The sequence below is a fragment of the Elaeis guineensis genome, chromosome 9, assembly GCF_000442705.2.
Source record: "Elaeis guineensis isolate ETL-2024a chromosome 9, EG11, whole genome shotgun sequence".
Taxonomy (NCBI): Eukaryota; Viridiplantae; Streptophyta; class Magnoliopsida; order Arecales; family Arecaceae; genus Elaeis; species Elaeis guineensis.
Genome location: NC_026001.2, coordinates 14,439,594 through 14,463,548, shown reverse-complemented (window position 1 = coordinate 14,463,548; position 23,955 = coordinate 14,439,594). Strand labels below are relative to the sequence as shown.

Here is a 23,955-nt window from a genome sequence, read left to right as displayed (position 1 = left end):
TTTTTTCCTTTCAAAATTATTTTTAAAAAAAAAAAATTTCATTTTTTTAATTATATGCTTCCTTCCTTCCGTCTTAGTACGAGCTGCCTTTCGACCTTTATCATTCCTTTTCATGATTAATTGATTTGATTCTCCTATTCGTCCAGAAACTCCAAATCCCTCTGAAATTATTATCTTCCGCATGTTTACCCTTCACGAGCTAAGCCACGTTAACCTTTTTTTTGTGAGTGTGCGTGTTATATACCAACCCGATCCACCTCCACTCGCCCGTCTCCTTTCCCGTTGCGCGCTCCTTTCCCGCACGGTCTCCCTCTCCCACGCTCTCTTCTCCTCACCTTTTTTTTTTTTCCTTCCTCCTCCTCCCCCTCCTTTTCTTCTTCTTTTCTCCACTGCCACCGCTCATCTCCGGCATCTTCTCTTTCGCCACCTCCCGCCTGTCCTTCAGCCCCTTCGACCCGATCGCCCACGCCCTCCCCGACCCCTCCCTCTCCTTTCTCCCCCACCCTACGATCATCATCCAATCCTCATCCAACGGCCTCCTTTGCTGCTTCGCCCCCTTTCCACCGCCCCTCCTACTTCGTCTGTAATCCGGCACCATCGCCTGGGCCGGGATCCTGCCCCCCGCCCATCCACCCCAGCCCCGACCCCGCCCTCATCTTCGAGCCCTCCGCCTATAATCTCAACTCCGTCAGTGCCAAGATCAAGCGCCTCGGTGACTCGGACCCTCGCTTCCTCCGCTACGCCTCCCCCCACCCACCCCGATCCTCTCCGCTCCGGAGACCCGCGTCACCACATATATTAGATTAGATTTCGTAATCGGGTTTGGGAACGGATTCGGGTAGGAAGATTTTAAACGGATTCGTATACAGGTAGGGCAAAGTTTGCGGTTACCGTACCCGTTGACGTGGCTCCCTCCCCTTCTCCCAAAACCACACACGTCAAACGGAGGCCCTGCCAACGCAGTGGCCTCCGTTTTATAACCCATGCATGGGATGCGAGGTTTAAAAAAAAAATTTTTTTTCCTTTCAAAATTATTTTTAAAAAAAATTCTTTTCATTTTTTTAATTATATGCTTCCTTCCTTCCGTCTTAGTACGGGTTGCCTTTCGACCTTTATCATTCCTTTTCATGATTAATTGATTTGATTCTCCTATTCGTCCAAGAACTCCAAATCCCTCTGAAATTATTATCTTCCGCGTGTTTACCCTTCACGAGCTAAGCCACGTTAACCCTTTTTTTGTGAGTGTGCGTGTTATATACCAACCCGATCCACCTCCACTCGCCCATCTCCTTTCCCGTTGCGCGCTCCTTTCCCGCACGGTCTCCCTCTCCCACGCTCTCTTCTCCTCACCTTTTTTTTTTTTCCTTCCTCCTCCTCCCCCTCCTTTTCTTCTTCTTTTCTCCACTGCCACCGCTCATCTCCGGCATCTTCTCCTTCGCCACCTCCCGCCTATCCTTCAGCCCCTTCGACCCGATCGCCCACGCCCTCCCCGACCCCTCCCTCTCCTTTCTCCCCCACCCTACGATCATCGTCCAATCCTCATCCAACGGCCTCCTTTGCTGCTTCGCCCCCTTTCCACCGCCCCTCCTACTTCGTCTGTAATCCGAAACCATCGCCTGGGCCGGGATCCTGCCCCCCGCCCATCCACCCCAGCCCCGACCCCGACCTCATCTTCGAGCCCTCCGCCTATAATCTCAACTCCGTCAGCGCCAAGATCATGCGCCTCGGCGACTCGGACCCTCGCATCCTCCGCTACGCCTCCCCCCACCCACCCCGATCCTCTCTGCTCCGGAGACCCGCGTCACCACATATATTAGATTAGATTTCGTAATCGGGTTTGGGAACGGATTCGGGTAGGAAGATTTTAAACGGATTCGTATACAGGTAGGGCAAAGTTTGCGGTTACCGTACCCGTTGACGTGGCTCCCTCCCCTTCTCCCAAAACAACACACGTCAAATGGAGGCCCTGCCAACGCAGTGGCCTCCGTTTTATAACCCATGCATGGGATGCGAGGTTTAAAAAAAAAAATTTTTTTTCCTTTCAAAATTATTTTTAAAAAAAATTCTTTTCATTTTTTTAATTATATGCTTCCTTCCTTCCGTCTTAGTACGGGCTGCCTTTCGACCTTTATCATTCCTTTTCATGATTAATTGATTTGATTCTCCTATTCGTCCAAGAACTCCAAATCCCTCTGAAATTATTATCTTCCGCGTGTTTACCCTTCACGAGCTAAGCCACGTTAACCCTTTTTTTGTGAGTGTGCGTGTTATATACCAACCCGATCCACCTCCACTCGCCCGTCTCCTTTCCCGTTGCGCGCTCCTTTCCCGCATGGTCTCCCTCTCCCACGCTCTCTTCTCCTCACCTTTTTTTTTTTTCCTTCCTCCTCCTCCCCCTCCTTTTCTCCACTGCCACCGCTCATCTCCGGCATCTTCTCCTTCGCCACCTCCCGCCTGTCCTTCAGCCCCTTCGACCCGATCGCCCACGCCCTCCCCGACCCCTCCCTCTCCTTTCTCCCCCACCCTACGATCATCGTCCAATCCTCATCCAACGGCCTCCTTTGCTGCTTCGCCCCCTTTCCACCGCCCCTCCTACTTCGTCTGTAATCCGGCACCATCGCCTGGGCCGGGATCCTGCCCCCCGCCCATCCACCCCAGCCCCGACCCCGCCCTCATCTTCGAGCCCTCCGCCTATAATCTCAACTCCGTCAGCGCCAAGATCAAGCGCCTCGGCGACTCGGACCCTCGCTTCCTCCGCTACGCCTCCCCCCACCCACCCCGATCCTCTCCGCTCCGGAGACCCGCGTCACCACATATATTAGATTAGATTTCGTAATCGGGTTTGAGAACGGATTCGAGTAGGAAGATTTTAAACGGATTCGTATACAGGTAGGGCAAAGTTTGCGGTTACCGTACCCGTTGACGTGGCTCCCTCCCCTTCTCCCAAAACCACACACGTCAAACGGAGGCCCTGCCAACGCAGAGGCCTCCGTTTTATAACCCATGCATGGGATGCGAGGTTTAAAAAAAAAATTTTTTTTTCCTTTCAAAATTATTTTTAAAAAAAAGTCTTTTCATTTTTTTAATTATATGCTTCCTTCCTTCCGTCTTAGTACGGGCTGCCTTTCGACCTTTATCATTTCTTTTCATGATTAATTGATTTGATTCTCCTATTCGTCCAAGAACTCCAAATCCCTCTGAAATTATTATCTTCCGCGTGTTTACCCTTCACGAGCTAAGCCACGTTAACCATTTTTTTGTGAGTGTGCGTGTTATATACCAACCCGATCCACCTCCACTCGCCCGTCTCCTTTCCCGTTGCGCGCTCCTTTCCCGCACGGTCTCCCTCTCCCACGCTCTCTTCTCCTCACCTTTTTTTTTTTTCCTTCCTCCTCCTCCCCCTCCTTTTCTTCTTCTTTTCTCCACTGCCACCGTTCATCTCCGGCATCTTCTCCTTCGCCACCTCCCGCCTGTCCTTCAGCCCCTTCGACCCGATCGCCCACGCCCTTTCCGACCCCTCCCTCTCCTTTCTCCCCCACCCTACGATCATCGTCTAATCCTCATCCAACAGCCTCCTTTGCTGCTTCGCCCCCTTTCCACCGCCCCTCCTACTTCGTCTGTAATCCGGCACCATCACCTGGGCCGGGATCCTGCCCCCCGCCCATCCACCCCAGCCCCGACCCCGCCCTCATCTTCGAGCCCTCCGCCTATAATCTCAACTCCGTCAGCGCCAAGATCAAGCGCCTCGGCGACTCGGACCCTCGCTTCCTCCGCTACGCCTCCCCCCACCCACCCCGATCCTCTCCGCTCCGGAGACCCGCGTCACCACATATATTAGATTAGATTTCGTAATCGGATTTGGGAACGGATTCGGGTAGGAAGATTTTAAACGGATTCGTATACAGGTATGGCAAAGTTTGCGGTTACCGTACCCATTGACGTGGCTCCCTCCCCTTCTCCCAAAACCACACACGTCAAACGGAGGCCCTGCCAACGCAGAGGCCTCCGTTTTATAACACATGCATGGGATGCGAGGTTTAAAAAAAAAAAAAATTTCCTTTCAAAATTATTTTTTAAAAAAATTCTTTTCATTTTTTTAATTATATGCTTCCTTCCTTCCGTCTTAGTACAGGCTGCCTTTCGACCTTTATCATTCCTTTTCATGATTAATTGATTTGATTCTCCTATTCGTCCAAGAACTCCAAATCCCTCTGAAATTATTATCTTCCGCGTGTTTACCCTTCACGAGCTAAGCCACGTTAACCCTTTTTTTGTGAGTGTGCGTGTTATATACCAACCCGATCAACCTCCACTCGCCCGTCTCCTTTCCCGTTGCACGCTCCTTTCCCGCACGGTTTCCCTCTCCCACGCTCTCTTCTCCTCACCTTTTTTTTTTTCCTTCCTCCTCCTCCCCCTCCTTTTCTTCTTCTTTTCTCCACTGCCACCGCTCATCTCCGGCATCTTCTCCTTCGCCACCTCCCGCCTGTCCTTCAGCCCCTTCGACCCGATCGCCCACGCCCTCCCCGACCCCTCCCTCTCCTTTCTCCCCCACCCTACGATCATCGTCCAATCCTCATCCAACGGCCTCCTTTGCTGCTTCGCCCCCTTTCCACCGCCCCTCCTACTTCGTCTGTAATCCGGCACCATCGCCTGGGCCGGGATCCTGCCCCCCGCCCATCCACCCCAGCCCCGACCCCGCCCTCATCTTCGAGCCCTCCGCCTATAATCTCAACTCCGTCAGCGCCAAGATCAAGCGCCTCGACGACTCGGACCCTCGCTTCCTCCGCTACGCCTCCCCCCACCCACCCCGATCCTCTCCGCTCCGGAGACCCGCATCACCACATATATTAGATTAGATTTCGTAATCGGGTTTGGGAACGGATTCGGGTAGGAAGATTTTAAACAGATTCGTATACAGGTAGGGCAAAATTTGCGGTTACCGTACCCGTTGACGTGGCTCCCTCCCCTTCTCCCAAAACCAGACACGTCAAACGGAGGCCCTGCCAACGCAGAGGCCTCCGTTTTATAACCCATGCATGGGATGCGATGTTTAAAAAAAAAAAAAATTTTTCCTTTCAAAATTATTTTTAAAAAAAAATTCTTTTCATTTTTTTAATTATATGCTTCCTTCCTTCCGTCTTAGTACGGGCTGCCTTTCGATCTTTATCATTCTTTTTCATGATTAATTGATTTGATTCTCCTATTCGTCCAAGAACTCCAAATCCCTCTGAAATTATTATCTTCCGCGTGTTTACCCTTCACGAGCTAAGCCACGTTAACCCTTTTTTTGTGAGTGTGCGTGTTATATACCAACCTGATCCACCTCCTCTTGCCCGTCTTCTTTCCCGTTGCGCGCTCCTTTCCCGCACGGTCTCCCTCTCCCACGCTCTCTTCTCCTCACCTTTTTTTTTTTCCTTCCTCCTCCTCCCCCTCCTTTTCTTCTTCTTTTCTCCACTGCCACCGCTCATCTCCGGCATCTTCTCCTTCGCCACCTCCCGCCTGTCCTTCAGCCCCTTCGACCCGATCGCCCACGCCCTCCCCGACCCCTCCCTCTCCTTTCTCCCCCACCCTACGATCATCGTCCAATCCTCATCCAACGGCCTCCTTTGCTGCTTCGCCCCCTTTCCACCGCCCCTCCTACTTCGTCTGTAATCCGGCACCATCGCCTGGGCCGGGATCCTGCCCCCCGCCCATCCACCCCAGCCCCGACCCCGCCCTCATCTTCGAGCCCTCCGCCTATAATCTCAACTCCGTTAGCGCCAAGATCAAGCGCCTCGGTGACTCGGACCCTCGCTTCCTCCGCTACGCCTCCCCCCACCCACCCCGATCCTCTCCGCTCCGGAGACCCGCGTCACCACATATATTAGATTAGATTTCGTAATCGGGTTTGGGAACGGATTCGGGTAGGAAGATTTTAAACGGATTCGTATACAGGTAGGGCAAAGTTTGCGGTTACCATACCCGTTGACGTGGCTCCCTCCCCTTCTCCCAAAACCACACACGTCAAACGGAGGCCCTGCCAACGCAGAGGCCTCCGTTTTATAACACATGCATGGGATGCGAGGTTTAAAAAAAAAAAAAAAATTTCCTTTCAAAATTATTTTTAAAAAAAAATTCTTTTCATTTTTTTAATTATATGCTTCCTTCCTTCCGTCTTAGTACGGGCTGCCTTTCGACCTTTATCATTCCTTTTCATGATTAATTGATTTGATTCTCCTATTCGTCCAAGAACTCCAAATCCCTCTGAAATTATTATCTTCCGCGTGTTTACCCTTCACGAGCTAAGCCACGTTAACCCTTTTTTTGTGAGTGTGCGTGTTATATACCAACCCGATCCACCTCCACTCGCCCGTCTCCTTTCCCGTTGCGCGCTCCTTTCCCGCACGGTCTCCCTCTCCCACGCTCTCTTCTCCTCACCTCTTTTTTTTTTCCTTCCTCCTCCTCCCCCTCTTTTTCTTCTTCTTTTCTCCACTGCCACCGCTCATCTCCGGCATCTTCTCCTTCGCCACCTCCCGCCTGTCCTTCAGCCCCTTCGACCCGATCGCCCACGCCCTCCCCGACCCCTCCCTCTCCTTTCTCCCCCACCCTACGATCATCGTCTAATCCTCATCCAACGGCCTCCTTTGCTGCTTCGCCCCCTTTCCACCGCCCCTCCTACTTCGTCTGTAATCCGGCACCATCGCCTGGGCCGGGATCCTGCCCCCCGCCCATCCACCCCAGCCCCGACCCCGCCCTCATCTTCGAGCCCTCCGCCTATAATCTCAACTCCGTCAGCACCAAGATCAAGCGCCTCGGCGACTCGGACCCTCGCTTCCTCCGCTACGCCTCCCCCCACCCACCCCGATCCTCTCCGCTCCGGAGACCCGCGTCACCACATATATTAGATTAGATTTCGTAATCGGGTTTGGGAACGGATTCGGGTAGGAAGATTTTAAACGGATTCGTATACAGGTAGGACAAAGTTTGCGGTTACCGTACCCGTTGACGTGGCTCCCTCCCCTTCTCCCAAAACCACACACGTCAAACGGAGGCCCTGCCAACGCAGAGGCCTCCGTTTTATAACCCATGATGCGAGGTTTAAAAAAAAAAAAAAATTTTCCTTTCAAAATTATTTTTAAAAAAAATTCTTTTCATTTTTTTAATTATATGCTTCCTTCCTTCCGTCTTAGTACGGGCTGCCTTTCGACCTTTATCATTCCTTTTCATGATTAATTGATTTGATTCTCCTATTCGTCCAAGAACTCCAAATCCCCCTGAAATTATTATCTTCCGCGTGTTTACCCTTCACGAGCTAGGCCACGTTAACTCTTTTTTTGTGAGTGTGCGTGTTATATACCAACCCGATCCACCTCCACTCGCCCGTCTCCTTTCCCGTTGCGCGCTCCTTTCCCGCACGGTCTCCCTCTCCCACGCTCTCTTCTCCTCATCTTTTTTTTTTTTCCTTCCTCCTCCTCCCCCTCCTTTTCTTCTTCTTTTCTCCACTGCCACCGCCTCCGCCTATAATCTCAACTCCGTCAGCGCCAAGATCAAGCGCCTCGGCGACTCGGACCCTCGCTTCCTTCGCTATGTCTCCCCCCACCCACTCCGATCCTCTCCGTTTCGGAGGCCCGCGTCACCATATATATTAGATTAGATTTCGTAATCGGGTTTGGGAACGGATTCGGGTAGGAAAATTTTAAACGGATTCAGATAGGGCAAAGTTTACGGTTACCGTACCCGTTGCCATTAATCCCTCCCCCTTCCCCCCGCGGCCTACGGACCGCAATAAGGAGGGCACGAGGACGCGGCGGAAGACCTCGTCGGGAATACGGTCCTCGTCTTCTTCTTCTTCGGCCGGTACCGAGTTCTACTCCACGAGCAGAGCGAGGAGGTGTTCATCGGCCAACCGGCGATTCCTGGATTGAATCCGTCGGGGAAGGAGAGCAGTGTCGGTGCGGTTGAGGCAGTGGTTGAGTTGGATTCCGTGACCCAGATCTAAGCGATGGATGTATCGTTTCAAGAAGCTAAAAGGTTATGGTCGCTCCTCTGGCATAAGGATGATCTGCTAGATAAGAAAAGGAGGTTTGTCAAATGGCACTCTCTTTTTTCATTGCATAAAGTTCCATCCTTTTTCCTTTAATTGCCGGAAAATTTTATACTTTATCTATCACATTAGCAGAGTTTTTTGTGGCTACGCTGATGTTATGGTTATCCTTTGGATAGAATATGGTCTCTAAATTAAACTGAGATGAAAACTTTGCAGTCAGTAGTATATTCCCCAAAAGAATGGGTGGAAAAATTGGAAAACATGAAACAGCAATTGTTGGTTGTTTCATTTGCCGATCCAAACTTTGAAGCTTAGTAAATGCTAAGCTCTTAAAAGGATATACCCCTCATATAATTTTGCATGACTCTATAATAGTGCCATAGCAGAATGATACTTGTCTACATCGTGTTTATTTTAGTCAACCAATATAATTTTTTGTGTGATGATGGATTTTGCAGCATGTTTTGGTTTATTTTTGAATTTCTGATAAAGTTCAGTATACAAATGCTTTGCAATCTTGAGTTTGTTGATAAAGGGACATCATATGGCAATGTATTTTTGTTGTGACCACTTACACATTAGCACAAGAGGTACACACACAAATGTGGCTGTTAAGCATTTCTTACTATATGAGAAATGAAAACAATGTTTGTGATATGTTTGCCTCTAACCCAATCTAAAATTTTATCATCTAGCCAGCTCATTCTTGTCAATTTCTCTAATTTTAGCTCTAGCACTTTTGACTCGTTTGGTTCATGGGAAGAGGAGGGGGGAAGTGTGGCCAATGGGAAAATGATGAAAGGCCTCATATTTGGTTGGAGTTTTCAAAGGAGAGATGGGAAAGTGGCATTCTCATGGAAAAAAGATGGTTACATTTCATGGAAAAGAAAAATCCATATGGGACATGGAAAAGTCCAATTTCCATTGACGGGGAATTGGGATAATTTTTTTTCCAATTATTCCCTTAAGCTTTTAGAAAGAATTGGATAAGGTTTTTGTTAAGGATATAATAGGTATTTTATACAAATTTTTTAATAAAATAGATGCTCAACCAAATATAAGCCACTCTGGAACATACCACTTTTTCATGGTCAACCAAACCTACAAAAATCATTTTCTCATGCATCATATACCAGGGCATCAGCTTCCTAGAAAAAACATTCTAGTGAGGGAAAATTCTTCCTGCACCAAACAAGCCCTTTATGATGGAGCTCTTTGATATTAAATGATGCCATATTGCATCTATTTCATGAATCAGATATCGCTTAATTCATAGGGTATACCATGGAGACAGAATGAGGAATCGAAGATACAAAAGGAATATGAAATCCAAATGCCCAGAAGCCTCTAATCAAAGTTATATAAATTTTTTTATATATTGGGATGAACTAAGGTATTTGGGGTTTGTTTTTGAGTTTATATATGAAAAATATGTTTCAAGGGTGAAAATGAAAAAAAGTAACTTAGTTAATTCAATCAAAAATGGGTTTTCTAGAAATATAGTTTCAATAGAAGAGAGTAATAGAAAGCTAGAAGCATCTAGGAATTCAAATGAGCATGGAAACCTGTGTTGGAGATTTTAACTATGAAAGAAAGGAAATGAAAATGGTAAAATTGGTTATGGTACCACCCTTGACAGTAAGAAATCACAGAGGTCATATATCTAACCTTATTTATATGTGATTCGCTTGTGGCTTAATGAGTTATCTAGAAGATGTTTTTTGTTTTGTAAAAGTTGAAAATACTTTAAATATTTCATTTAGCTGATAAGAAATAGCGCATGATCCTTGTGCAGGTGGTTGTTGGGACCTGTAATCATGTCTACATCCGAGAGCAGTCAAAAGAAGTCCAAAAGACCAAAGCATTTGACAGATGTGTAAGCGATCAATTTTTTTTCCTTCCAATCTAATAAATAGCATACTATCCTAAAATATTTTAAATCGTGCCATCAATTTAGCTTGTCAGCCATGTTGAGTCTGATTGAGATCCTGCAGCAAAACAATTTGCAGAGATTTGGGTTATAAAGGAAGCTTGTTTAATCTTGTTCAATAGACTTATGTATGATTGTTATGGGGCCTTGTTCCGCAAACTTATTGAGTGCTAGGTTTACACCAATATTTTCGTTGATACCCCTGCATTACATAATGATTTGTCACACAAATGTTGCTCCAAATTTTAGGTACTGCTTTGGCTTACAGATGCTGGTGCCCCTGCAAAAGAATGCCTATGTATTTACAATTGGTTACATGAGTTAACATTATGCTTTACAGGCCTAGCTTTATAGAAGTTTTTCTGGTTTGCTAATGGCATTTCCTTGGTGACATGAGAACCAGCTTGTCATGCATAGACATCTTTCTGTTTGATGCTTAGTTGTCTATAAGATGAGCTGGCAGTGGCACTTCAGATATCTTGTCATGCTTAATGGATGGTCTCTGCTGCATTTATAGGTTGTTACCTGGTTGAGGCTGTCTGAACAATGTGTTATTGATTTATCATTGCTAGGATTTGCCTAATTTTTATCTGTAGTTTTTGTGATATATAAATCCTACATTTGATTCATCAGATTTAAATATTCTACATCTGGAGAATTTCAGGGATGTGTCAGTTGGATCGAGTCTGACAATCTTTATATTTCACTGCTATATGAATTTACAGGATATTTAAAGAATTGCTGCTGGAGCTTTTCACTTTTTATTGGCATTATAAGTATGGACCTCTAATATGTAAAAGGAAAAGGGGATCTTATGATATTCAATCAAGATTATAAATTGTACTTTCTTGTCCTTTATTTATTTTATGATTGAAATTTCATCTGAAATGCACATTTTGGACTAGTCATACCAGGTTTCGAGGATCTAAAATGTGACTAGGCATTGACATGTAGTCCTAGTTTTCCCCTACTCAACCCAAATATACCAAATATGTCTGCTTCCTCAAAGGTTGATTGAAATCAAATCTACATAGCTAACATATGATTTCAGTTTCCTTCTTTGTCATATATGAGGGTAACTACATCGAAATGTCTAGATTTATTGTTGTCTGGATTGAGATTGGAGAGCCCAAGATCTGAGGAGAGCAAGAGCATATATTTTAAAGGCACTCTATGGCTTTCCCGCCCCTTCAAAACTAGAAACAAGTGTTGTACAAATACTACCAATACTAGAGGAAGGTCATATGTAACTTGGTGCCTTGGTGGTACCATTATGAGCTTATGTACTACAGGATTTCATGAGTTTCACATTTAGATTGAAACAAAATGATGATTTCTTTTTAAAAAATCATTATCATGTTTTTGAAGTTTGGGTCTTCAAGTCATAAAAGTAAATTCAGCAGGGGAAGAGTTCTAGACTATGTAGAGTTCTGGACTATGTATATAAGAAAATTCTGTTCAGAATGGTCGTGTGTAAGTTAAAATGAGGACGTGAGATGTCAGCTGCCTGTATGAGACTGTGTTAATCCTACATTCCTACTTAATTCATACCAAGGTGGGATGCATCAATATTGTAAAGATACATCGGCATAGGCTTGCACACTCAACTGTACTCGTTCACTATGCTGATGAGTTAGATATGGTACAGTAAGGATGGGAATTTAAATCCATAAGTCTATGATGCTGATTTTTTTTAGAAATTAGATTTCTTCCATCATTTAAGAGAATGGAACATTTGTTAGGAAGGAAGCACAGAAATATTATCCTCTTCCTTCCTAGAATTCTTTCACTTGGTGTTGGTATCGTATCTAGCATTTGCTGTCGCATATACGAGTGTTAGTTCTCTTAGGATTCTACTGGATTATTCCAAATGAATAGTTCTTAATCTGCTTCAAAGAATTCCAGAATCTTGCAAACCAAGTCTTAACCAATTGGGATGGTTTTTATTTGGGATCCATTTAAATTAACATTTTGATGGATGTTTTTGTAAATTGTGCTTCTTTTATGACATAAAAGTGTGACTTTGGCTCAAATCATGGACATGTTTCATAAATTACATGTAATTTGTCTCTTAGTATATTATTCTATTGGAACTTGGAAACATAATAAATCCTTTTTGTTTGTTAAATGTCATAGTAAAACCGATAATAGACACATCCAAATACATAGGACTATGTAATATCTTGTGCTAGTTCCTGATATTGAGACTCGAATCACACACCATCATTAGTTCCATTTTTTTAAGCAAAATGGACATGTGATATTGAGGCAAATTGAATAGAGAGGAGTTGGAGTTTTTAGGACCAAGGATGGTAAAACCAATACTGACAGGCGTATTGGCCGGCGACCAGTATGGTATACTACCAATTCATACCATGCTGAACTGCGGCATACCAAACCATGGGGAGGGAGAGGGAAAGAGCTGGACAGGAAGATGGTGGAGGGAGAGGGAGTGGGGGAAGAGGAAGGAGGGAGGGAGAGAGAGGGGGGAGGGACTCGCTTGGTTGGTCTTCCAGGATTGACGGCTCTATCTGAGGAAGGATGGGTAATAGGAGAAAGGCCAAAAGGTGGAGGGCGTTGGCAGCAACAAGCAATGTTTTCAAAATCGGATCGGACATCGGACTGGAATGAAAAAAGGGTCAGGGGTCAACCAGGTCAACCGGTCGGCCCAATCAATTGATCCGGGATTTTGCCATTCTGGGAGAGAGTAGGCCCTCCCATTCTGGAGAACAGCGATATGGGCGGACATGGATCCATCCAGATCCGCCAAAAGAGCGGAGATCACGACCAAACAGCAAGTAAACATATGCTTGGATCTTGATTTTACAAGCTTAAGAGTGGTGCGCTGTAGAAATCCATCCCAGAACCACCAAGTCCCAATCTTTCCTCAGGGAAGGAACCCAAAAATAAAATAAAATAAATAAGAATCGCACACCTCGCACAAAAAATAGGAAAAAAACGAACTATCTGATCATGATGCGGTAAGAATTCGCAATGGAAACAATATCACAAACACCCAAATACATTATGCATCAAAAAGGCCTCCAGGGAGAGAAAAAAAGAAAAAAAAATACATGCCTTGGAAGACGAGGCTTGGAAGAGGTAGCGACGCCTTCCTTGCATTCCTTGCCGTCAAGAAGAGACCTGATTGGAAGAGGCCCGAAGGTGCTAGATTTCTCTCTCGAAAGCAGGGGGAGGACGGAGAAACAAGCTCGGGAGCATTGGACATCGAGATCGACGACAGGAGGAAGGAAAAACGAGATCGAAGATGGGATGGATCGCCTCGAGATCTCCGCGAGGCCTCCCACAGCGAGGAGGCGATTCTTCTTGGGGTCCTCGATGATGGGGTTGGAGAAGAAGGCGGTGAGATCGCGGAGAGCGGGGAGGGGATCGGTGGAGGAATCTTGTCGGCAGCGGTGGAGGAGGAGGACCAGAGATGGATGAGGCAACGGAGGGTGAGGTTGGGGATGAGGTCAGTGGAGGGTAGGGGTTGGCGAGTGGCAGGGCAGGTGCAGTGATCGAAATCGAGCACCTACTTTGGGGCTTTAGATTGCAGAGAGGCAGAGACCATGGCGCTTGTCCAGTAGGCGACGACGACGAGGCTAGGGCTCTGGCCTTTGGGCGGCAACAACGAATAGAAGAAAAGAAACGAAGACCGAAAGACGTCGTAGACAGAGTCGAGACCAATCTAGAGAATTAGAATACCCTCGGTGGTTTTTTATCCGCAAACGATTAACCTGTCGTCCGGTCGGTTCATCACGGGCCAACCGGTTCAACGGTTCTTACCGATTTTTTGCGGGTTGAATATCAACCAGGTCCAACCCAAGTTTCGCTTCGGGATTAAAACCGGTCCCCGGTCCAACCGGTCGACCCGGCCGGTTCGGTCTGATTCTGAAAACATTGGCAGCAAGTGGAGGTAGGAGAGAAGCGAGGGTTTCGAAGGGCTTCATTGGGGGACCAAGAGGGAGGGGGGAGAACGAGAGGGGCTGAGGGGGCAGAGGAGGTGAAGGTGCCAAGGGGATTTGCAATGGAGTAGCGACGATGGATGGATAGCGTTTCCGAGAGTTTTTTTTTTGGGGGGGGGATCGTAAATCCAGTGGTGACATGGCCTATTTAATCGATGTGCTAATCATGAGGGATTGCTGGATTGGGTTAAGCTTATTTAAAGAAAAGGGCTAATTGAGGAGCTTTTCTAATTGGGTTCAGCTTGTTTACCATGCCAATAGAGCAAATTGTTCTAATTCCCCATCGGTCTGGTTCAGTAGGCCCTGAACTGGACGGTTCAAGGCAATATAGTCAACCATGTTTGGGACCATAAGGATTTGATATTTGAAAGACTGTGTTAATATATGGTTCTTTTATGATGAAATAATTGATTATTTGCGCTCAATTCATATGTGGCTATTTCTATATTGATGTTCTAGTTAAGCTTTTATCTGTCACCTTCTTACTATATTTTTTTATGAGTATGCTGAGTGGTCGGCTAATGTGAAGCACTGCAACTAAGCATCCACCCATGCTCTGAGTTCTGTTATACATGCTTTGTTCTTTTGCTTCTCTATGATTTAGCTATTGCATATAAGATTTGTCCTATGGGGAATATGTAAAAAAGAGAGATTACTGACCACGTATAAACTGTTTATCGAGTCTGGAAAAAGTCGGCATTTCAACAGTAGTTTTTGATACCGAGGCTTTCAGCAACTCTACCTGACGAGTCTTTCATATTTTGGTGCATATTCCTAGGTTCATCTTGCTAGTACTTTTCATTCATGTATTTCTGTCTTGTTTGTACTTTAGCCTTAATTAGTTTTTGACTAGGTGCTTCTTCGTAGTATGAATTTTCAGGCAAAATTATTGTTTTCTAACCTAAAAGCTGGGACATAGGTTTGTGTATAACGGTCAAGAAAAGGAGGAACCATGGCAATACTGAAATAGGGTGAAAATCTGGATGTGATGAATGTTGAACATCCATAATAGATTTAAATGAAACTGTTCTGTTTAGAGTTAACTGAAACTGTGATAGGACATAAAGCTTTTTTAAGATGAAGACCCATATTACAAAATTTTTAAATAGGGCAGTGCAGCGCAAGAGGTTCCCTTCATTGTAGGGTTTGGGAAGGGTTAGATGTATCATAAAATTTTTATTTAGTAAAACAGCGGTTGTAGGAAATTAAGAGGATTCATGCTCCTTTCCATGCGTTGCTAAGATAATTGCTTGTCATCATTGGGTGCTAACAAATCCATTTTATTGTTGATGTACGTGGATTCTTGGTTTATTTTCTTTTGCATCATTGTTGAAGCCAGCCAGAATATTCAATTCCTTCCCCAAAATCCTGTAGGCTCAATGAATCAGTACATATTGGACTTGTTTTCCAGTTTCCTCAATGCATTCCTGATTGGTTGAGTCGGTAGCATGGGTATCTTTTCTAGCCCATAATTTTTATGTTAGTCTTTTAGATTGTAAATTTATCCAAAACTTATACATGTTTTATGTCTTTTGATGGCTTTATATAACGTACATCAGTTCTTCTATAAAAGGGAGATGATAGAAAAATATTGATTCTTAAGAAACTGATACAGAAGGGCCATCTGCAATTCCAAGATTTTTTATCTTCTCCATTGGTTTTTGGATTAGAGCTCAAAACTAACTGAAAACAGAACAGCCCAATAGACCGTTTTGACTACTTTCCATTGTTGCTGTTTTTTCTGAGCGATGGTATCTGTTTTGATTTGTTCTCTCTGTTACAAGAAATGAGAGTCTAATCTAAGGATAGATATTTTGGTGTCTGTGCAGGTACTTGCTGGAATCAGACATTAGGAGTGATGAGGTTAGTTGCTGACTTTTCATAAATTGCTTAGCTCTAAAAATTTGAGCTCTGATTGGTGCTAATGGTATCATTCATTTGGGAAGGAGTGCAATGAGATGTCTTTGTTTGAAATCTTGATGGTTGAATTATTGATGAATGAGGCTAACAATTGTTTGCTCGGTTGGTTGGCACCTCTCCCCCAAAGGCTTGGCCATGGAGGAGGTACAGGTTTGAAATCCTGGGTCTTGCTCAAGTATAGGGGGAAAAAAAGAAGTGTTGGTGCATGAGAAATTCATGTCCTTGTTCTAAAGGTTACAAAATTTGACTTAAACTAATAACAATAGCATGGTGATGCCATTCCATGACTTACCCAAATTCCTAACAATAATCTAATAGTCAGAAATGTTTCTGCTACAATACTGCAGTCATAGGTGAATTCATTGAGATTGTGATACCGAGAATTTGCATAAAATGTATGTACGTTGCACGATTAAATCGCTAATAGCTGCTCTATCTATTGCCTTATGGATGCTTTTTTTTCTTGCATGTAAAAACAATTATCTAAGTGGACTGTGTTTGTTTTATATGATGAAAATATGAAAGCATGCTTTGAACATGCAAGGGTGTGCATGAGGTCTTACAACCGCAGTCGCAAGGAGGGGTTGAACCATTGAAGAATACATGTCCATGCCAAGCATACGAAACCATCCTTGTAGGGAACTGGTACTTTATATACCCTTGGTGCTGTACTAACACTTGCCAAGCACTAGTTGTTACATGACCATCCTTTCCATGATTGTGCTTGTAGCCCTCCCCACACACACACACACAAAAAGAGAGAGAGAACTAGAGAGAGAGAGAGAGCAACTCAATCAGATAACATGTGAATAAGTGTTATCAATCCTAAATCTTTGTAGGATTGTATAATTGGTGATTTAACAATAGTCTTCCTTTATCCCATAAAGTAAAGATAATTCAAAATGCATCATTGAATAATATTCATGATCTGCAATTTAATTTCAAATTTGATGCTTTAGTTCATTGAAGCTTGCAAAAGCATGTCTGTGTTTCTCTATGCATCTATTCCTTGATTTATGGAGTATTCATGCCAAATGAATACCTCTGGAATTTGCCTTTTGATGCAGCAACTTCAGAAAAAGAAGTGATTGGCTGGTCCTGAAGATTTGGATGGCTTGCTTACAAGGATTCTTGTACAAATCCTTGTTGACAAATTGTCTGCATGTTGACCTTGCATTACCTTTTCCTTATTATTTTCCTATCAATTCTCTCCACTTTCAGTAGGTACTGATCCATTTAAGAGGTAGCAAATGGTTTGACTGTCATCAGAAAAATTGCAGAATCTTTCCAAATTGCTACACCAACGTAAACTTGGTATTAGGATTCAGTCTGATGTTTGTTCCATTGAGAAGATCTAAAGACATTCTGAAGGAATCTTAGATTCTCATTTCGCACCTAACAAGCTGCATCAAATTTCTATTAGAGTTTGTGTTGTTGAATTTCTACTAGAGTGTGCGGGTGTGCTTGGGCTTTGTTTGGACAACTTTTACATATCATGATATACAAAAAGTTGTCTGTTTCAATTTTATCAGCTTATTGGTCAAGCATATGATATGTTTCATTGTTGATAATGTAGGAAGTTAGATTGTAATATGAATGTGATATCAGGATCTTTGTAGTTTCAGTTTGTACCTGAATCTGTTTCTGCTTCATTAAAACTAGGAAACCCAGTGAGAAGACAGTCCAATGAATTCTGATGAAACTGATCTAGGTTTATTTAAAACCAGTAAGCACAGTAATTATAAGTCATTATAATTGAAAATTTAACTACTGTAAATTTTTGTGATTTGTTATGTCAAATAAATGCTCTACATCAAATTTGACCCTTGATAAGGGTCTTAGATGTTTTTACACATTCAGATGATCAACAATTATGTATTTGTTGTCCTTTTTTTATTTCTTATACACCATTTCCTTTTTCAGGTTTCCTCGGAGATTGTAAGAGCTAATGTGGAGAGGTGCTTTGGATCATATCATAATGGTCAAGGGACACACCATGTGGTTCAGGATTACCTGCAACACTTTGGCATGCATAACATGGAGAGTAACTCTGTAAACCCACCCAGCTTAAAGACATTTTCAGTAATGATTGACAACTTGAACAACGATGCACTATGTGCTGTGGCTAACATAGTCAGCAACAACAATGTTAGCTTCAAGAAAACCCATCCGAGGATGAGAAAGGTCATAAAGAATTATCTTCGAAGATATTTTACGGAATCAAATTTTAAACACAATCCGACTGTGCTGAAAAAGTTATCAGATATTTTCAGAAACCCATGCAATTTTCAGGAGAAACATTTGACGCTCACCACTCCAATCTCTCCACCTCTTCTTTCGGCTATTTACAAGGTCTTGGAAAGACTTGGTGAAATGCCTATTCAGGACCTTATTGCAATGAATAGAAGGCTCAAAGGTCTAGCAATTGTCCCTCAATTTCCACCTGTCCTTTATGGCTCTAAAAAGGATATGCTTTTAAAACGAGTGAGGAAAAGATGTGAAGATTCTCTTTCAAAAGTTAAGGAAGGGGACGACCTGCCGGAACGATTAGCTAAGGCACTGTCAGTCATGCTTTTGTCTCTCAAGCTAAAATCAGGAAGTATCGAAATGCTAACATCAACATTTTACCCCTTTCCACCAGATATAGTAGGCTTGCAGCATGGGTTTTTAAATGCTATATGGTCATTCCCGAAATTCAGATATGCTGATCTGAAAGCCTTGAAACCTTTAGTGGATCCAGAAGCTAGAGTTCCCACAAGGAGATTCAGGATATCTCTTAAAAATTATTTGAAGGAGTATTTGTTTGCATGTGATGAAATAAATATTCCAAAGGAAGTACAGAGTGCTCTTTCTTTTATCAATGGGACGTCGAAGCGTCGACCCTGCATGTTTTCCAAAGAGACAAGAGAAGAGGAGGTAGAGGCTGTGTTGTCTGTGAGCAGTCAATTTAAGCAAATTATATTGGACCTGATTCCGGACCATAGTATTGATGATGAATGTGGAGTTGCATGTGCAGGGGGGCTTGGAACTGATGAGAGCAGTGAGAGTGATGATTTTGAATTGTCAGCAAGTGACTATTTCTCTGGTTCTGATGACTGTGAACACAAGCAAACATATGATTCTTGTTCAAGTGATGAAGCGGAGACTTTTGGGGATTCAAGACCTAATTCCACTCCCATCACCGCTAGCGGCACAGACTCTTCTCAGCTTGCTGCAGCTGCAAGAAATACCACCTGCAGTATCCTTAAAGACCCTAAATTGGAGCATAACAAAATGGCTGCCCTCTATCCCGATCCCGAAAAGTTTCTAAGGCCTAATATTAAAAATTGTTTTCACAGGACAGCAAGCACGGGTGACATAGCAGTCCAGGATATCTGTGACAGGACAGCTGTGTTTGCGCATGGGCTAATTGGCTGTATGCTGGACAAGTTTCTGCAATTTGAAGGCAGAGATGTAGATGTGATGACAAGATCTTATCTTAGAGGTGGATTATCTCCCATAGATTCACAAGGTATTTTTAAGATCCCTAGTTAAATCTTTTATTATAATTCTGTCCATAAATATGATATCAAAGTTTATTGAATGAACAAGTTGTATTGTGTCCCATTCTTGTGATCAGGTGCGGAAGTTCTGTTGAATACTCCGAAAGTGGATTTGAAGGCTCAGGTTCTTATTCAAGCTGTAGAGGAGCTGCTGCCTTCTTTTCCAAAGAGGTATCAAATTTAAAGCATAGCTTAACTCTTCTTAGTTTACCTATTTGCATGTGGAGTTAGATTTCCAAAAGATAATGGTGATAGAATCTCTTATTGATGTTGTCAACTGTTTCTGCAGTTGTATAGAAAGAGTAAAGAAGTTGATGGAGCAGCATTAACTTGCAGGACTCATAAACTTCAGTTCTTAGGCATGCTTGGGAGGTAGTATCAATCAGGGAGCGCAAAATCTGAAAGTTGCATCCCTCAAATGTGAGAACTACATTTGCTGCTCTGGATTGTGGATCTAAGACAAGTTTTGGCTGGTACCAACACACATCGGATGACAGACACAGCAGTAATTTCAGCAGAGTAACAGGGCCTGGTAGCATCAGTAATGTTGTATGAGGATTACTTGGTGATTGATTCATCTTCCTTCAGGAATCTAATTCTTGAAAGCAGCATAAGGGTACCATGGATGTTGTCATGCAAAATGAGGCATGAATAGCATAATTACCATTTTTCAGACACAGGTCCACATTGGAAAATAGGTGCAAGAAATAACACATGGTTTTGAAGTGAAGAAAAGGGGAAGCATCAGGAATGCTGACTGACGACTCTATATTTTTCAGATGTATCTCACATGTACTCTTCTTGCTGGCATTGGTTGGTTGTTCTAACTATTATATCCTACATTTTTTGGGGGTAAAATGCATTGCAAGTTATGAGAACACTTTTGTAACAAGAGAGCATGTTCTGAACATCAACTAGCATAATATTATAAGATAATGCTAATTACTCTGCAGAAAAAGGTAGCGGTTGCAAGGTGTTGGGGTGTATTGATTCTCTTCTTGCTTATGTGACCATCGAAGCACGTGATGCCTTTAAGATAGGATTCTTGCAATAACAATTCATGTTATATTCCACCATGGTCTCAAATTTTCCTTGGTATGGAGCACATTCCCTGAGCTAGCAATAGCACCATAATGTTGATCTCTATGCTGTGCAAGCAATTTGACTTATCTACTTTGTTTCATCAATGACCTGCTTAATTTGGGAGTTTGAAATACAGAGTTCCTAATCCAGAATATGTTTATTGATGTTCCAGGAACAGAGGAGGGATATCTTTCAAGAGGTGAAATAGCGCTGCAATTTTTGACTGGAAAAATGGGCCAGGTTGTATTCTCTAGGGATACAATAGTGGAAAAGAGATGCGTTCCAAATAACTCCACTCTTTTTTGACTTGCTGAGAAATGGCTTCTCTAACTTTCTGCACAAATGGTCCATGTTCTTGTCCTTTCCTGTGCATCCCAGAAAGAGTTTGCTCTTCTTTTCTCTTCCTCTCTCTACTTTCCCTTTACTTTTTATTTCTTCTTGTCTGTGTCATGGGTTAAAATTGGATCAGATACTGATGGAATATCAGTATATCTATATATATATTTATTTTGTTTAACGAATAAGATAGGGATCTTAATTGGATACAAGAGGTATGGATATAAATATAGAAATAAGTTGTATAAATAAATTTTATGACCATATAATTAAAGATATTGTTAAGTGAATGATAAATCAAATTAACAATATTTTAATATAATTTTGTATTTTTCTTAAAATTTTGTGAGTGAAATATAAAATTAAATAAGTTTATAAATAGAATCGGATATTCAGATATGGATTGGATGGTTATATATTCATATTTATATTTTTTTTTGATAAATATAGATATAGATACAAATATTAATTGGGTGCTTAAATTTCTATTCATGTTCGAATGTATTCAGATATGAAAATAGATTTAGACAGATACTATTCGATTAACTTTCACCCCTAATCCCATTATAAGCAAACAATGTAAAAGAGTTGGTTACGAAAGATCTTGGTGCTTTTGTGGTGTAATAATAATTTTAAAGAATTTTATACATGGCACATAATTGATGAGGCTGAGGCTGAGCTTGTTAGGGAATTACTCGAAGTAATGAGTTTCTTGTCTGAACCATGCTTACCATGTTAAGGAACAAAATCAAGGTAAATGAAAATGGAAATGAGTGATTTCTGAGAGCAAGTCAACTATTGATTTCAGACGGGATACAACATTATTAACTCATGAGTACAGCATTTTTAATGGAGGATGGATAAAACAATGTATCTGTCTAACCTGCATTGATGTTATCCATCTTACATGGCACAGAGACCCCATTTAACGTGCTAACAGTGATTTATAGATGTTAGAAAAGCGATACTTGTGGCAGTGTAAGTAGAACAATCAAGACATGTAATTCAATTGGCCTAATATCACTAGCTTAGTCCCTTCGAATAAAAATAAGGGAAAAAACAAATATCGTTAGCTTGCAATTCAGCAGTCTAACATCGATAGCGATAACTCTATGAGAGTGTTAATGTTTAGTTCGTGAGTTGGAATTGGATAGATTGTAATGGAAATCAGAATAACTGTATCCTCTCAAGTATTTGATTTACGATGGAAATTGAAATCGAATTGGAGATTTGAATTCTTAGGAGCAAGTCAAGATTGGATTTTAGAAAAATTGAGCCATCTCATTAAGCCTCACTCAGCAGTCTAACATCGATAGCGATAACTCTATGAGAGTGTTTAGTTCGTAAGCCGAAATTGGATAGATTGTAATGGAAATCAGAATAACTGTATCCTGAAGCATTTGATTTATGATAGAAATTGAAATCGAAATGGAGATTTGAATTCTTGGGAGCAAGTCAGGATTGGATTTTAGAAAAATTGAGCCATCTCATTAAGCCTCTCCGAAATCGGAATCGAAGCCCAAACAATTGGAATGAGAGTTATCCATTTTCATTTCTGTTTCAGGCTCCAACTCTTCCAACCAAATATCTCTTAAAAATATTTATATTTGTTGTTATGGATGCCAACATATTTCATTACAAACATGCAGAGGGCCTAATGATTTTCCGGCACTTCTAGAAATGCAGTGAGGTTTTAAAGACTGAGGTCTCGCTCGTGGCCATTATCCCGATGAATTATAGAAGCAACTGAGATGTTCCAAGATCTCAACTGATATTTTAGAACTAAGATACGAAGATATCTAATACTAACAGCCATATTAAGAAACTAATTTCAAATTTTATTTTTAAAAAAAATCTATCAAACGAAGTAAAAAATATGACTAAAAATTCAGCCATACAAATATATACCATTTACACGACGATTCAAGAATCGTCATGCATGTGACCACTTTGAAGTGGAACCAGAAGAGACTCCTAGTCCTAGGTATCAAGTCAACACCCAACATTAGCATAATTGTTTGGACTGCCAAGGGAAAGGATAAACCGAGAGGGCGAGTATCATATGAAGCTCGCCGAATTGGTCTCAAAGATGTCTTTGAGAATGGGATCATACTACAAGATAATTAAGGAGAGACAACCAACCTCGTGAAGAGGCAAGCCAAAAAAAAAGGGGTATATAATAGGCCAAGGCTAATAGAGTATGAATATTGGTCTCACAATTAGTGCTGAGTAGGCATCCTGATAGTTGGTACCAGTTACTAAATCTACTAGGAGTGGATGTCAAAATATGGAGAACAATTGTTTACTATGGTAATTATCTTATTTTAGCATAAATAATCCAATTATATTTTTTAAGGGACCCTTTGACAATCAATTTATTGTTTTTTTTTATCTTACCGTAGTTTTACCCTATATTTTACCCTATGAGTAGGTGTAACTTAAATGCCTATCATAACTCAGTACTATACCCTTACCATAGCTTAGTGCTATACTTTTCTAGTATAACCCAGCACTACGTTTCTTGTTCATCTCCAATAAATGATGGTGTGATGGTAGAGAAAGTCCTCGAGATCAGGGCATCTAGATATATGCTATATTTTGTTCTCTCTTTTATCACTTTTTTATGTTGGTGGCATGCCCGCATGCACCAATCCTCGCCATCTGGCTTGTCACCACTCCTCTTTATTGTAACTCTGCCAATAGATCCTATGATTTGTTCGAATGGGATGAAAAGAATGCCAACACAAAGTATCATTAGATATTTTGAAATTTTTTGATTTTGCACTAGTCGAGATATTTAGACCTGACATATCATATATAGTGTGACCAAGATCCTGATCACAGGAAAAAATTAGAAATATAGATAATTGAATGCATGTGATTAGTTTATCATGTTTGGATTTAGATCCTCGACTCAACTAATACCTTAATCCCAAAGAAGTTGAGATCCTCTATATGAATCATGTTGTGAAAGAATGATACCTTTAATCCTACATCGATTATAAGATAAGAGAGATTCTGGCTTGAAGCCTTCTCTCCCCCCAACAAGATGCTGCCTTTTACATATGACAAAATCGTGCAGCACCTAATACGAGCTAAAGCGAACAATATCCGACATGTATGATGCAGAGACCAATCCATCCCACCCATCTG

General features: G+C 42.4%; 1 protein-coding gene across 4 annotated transcripts; it reads left to right on the top strand.

Moving 5' to 3' along the window:
* The first annotated feature begins 7,716 nt into the window (after positions 1-7,716).
* LOC105051474 (uncharacterized) lies at positions 7,717-20,990 on the top strand. 4 transcript variants are annotated; one of them, XR_012134298.1, is made up of 8 exons: positions 7,717-8,061; positions 9,822-9,902; positions 15,751-15,784; positions 17,765-19,352; positions 19,461-19,554; positions 19,673-20,175; positions 20,337-20,478; positions 20,639-20,990. XR_012134298.1 is itself a non-coding variant. In XM_029266579.2 (6 exons), the coding sequence occupies exons 1-6, from the start codon at positions 7,982-7,984 to the stop codon at positions 19,710-19,712; spliced, it is 1,917 nt and encodes a 638-aa protein (XP_029122412.1). In that variant the 5' UTR covers positions 7,717-7,981; the 3' UTR covers positions 19,713-20,196. The 4 variants fall into 4 exon arrangements, 2 of the variants coding, with proteins under 2 accessions (XP_029122412.1, XP_073099417.1); XR_012134299.1 differs by lacking the exon at positions 20,337-20,478; XM_029266579.2 differs by lacking the exons at positions 20,337-20,478; positions 20,639-20,990 and having other exon boundaries at positions 19,673-20,196.
* The last annotated feature ends 2,965 nt before the right edge of the window (positions 20,991-23,955 follow it).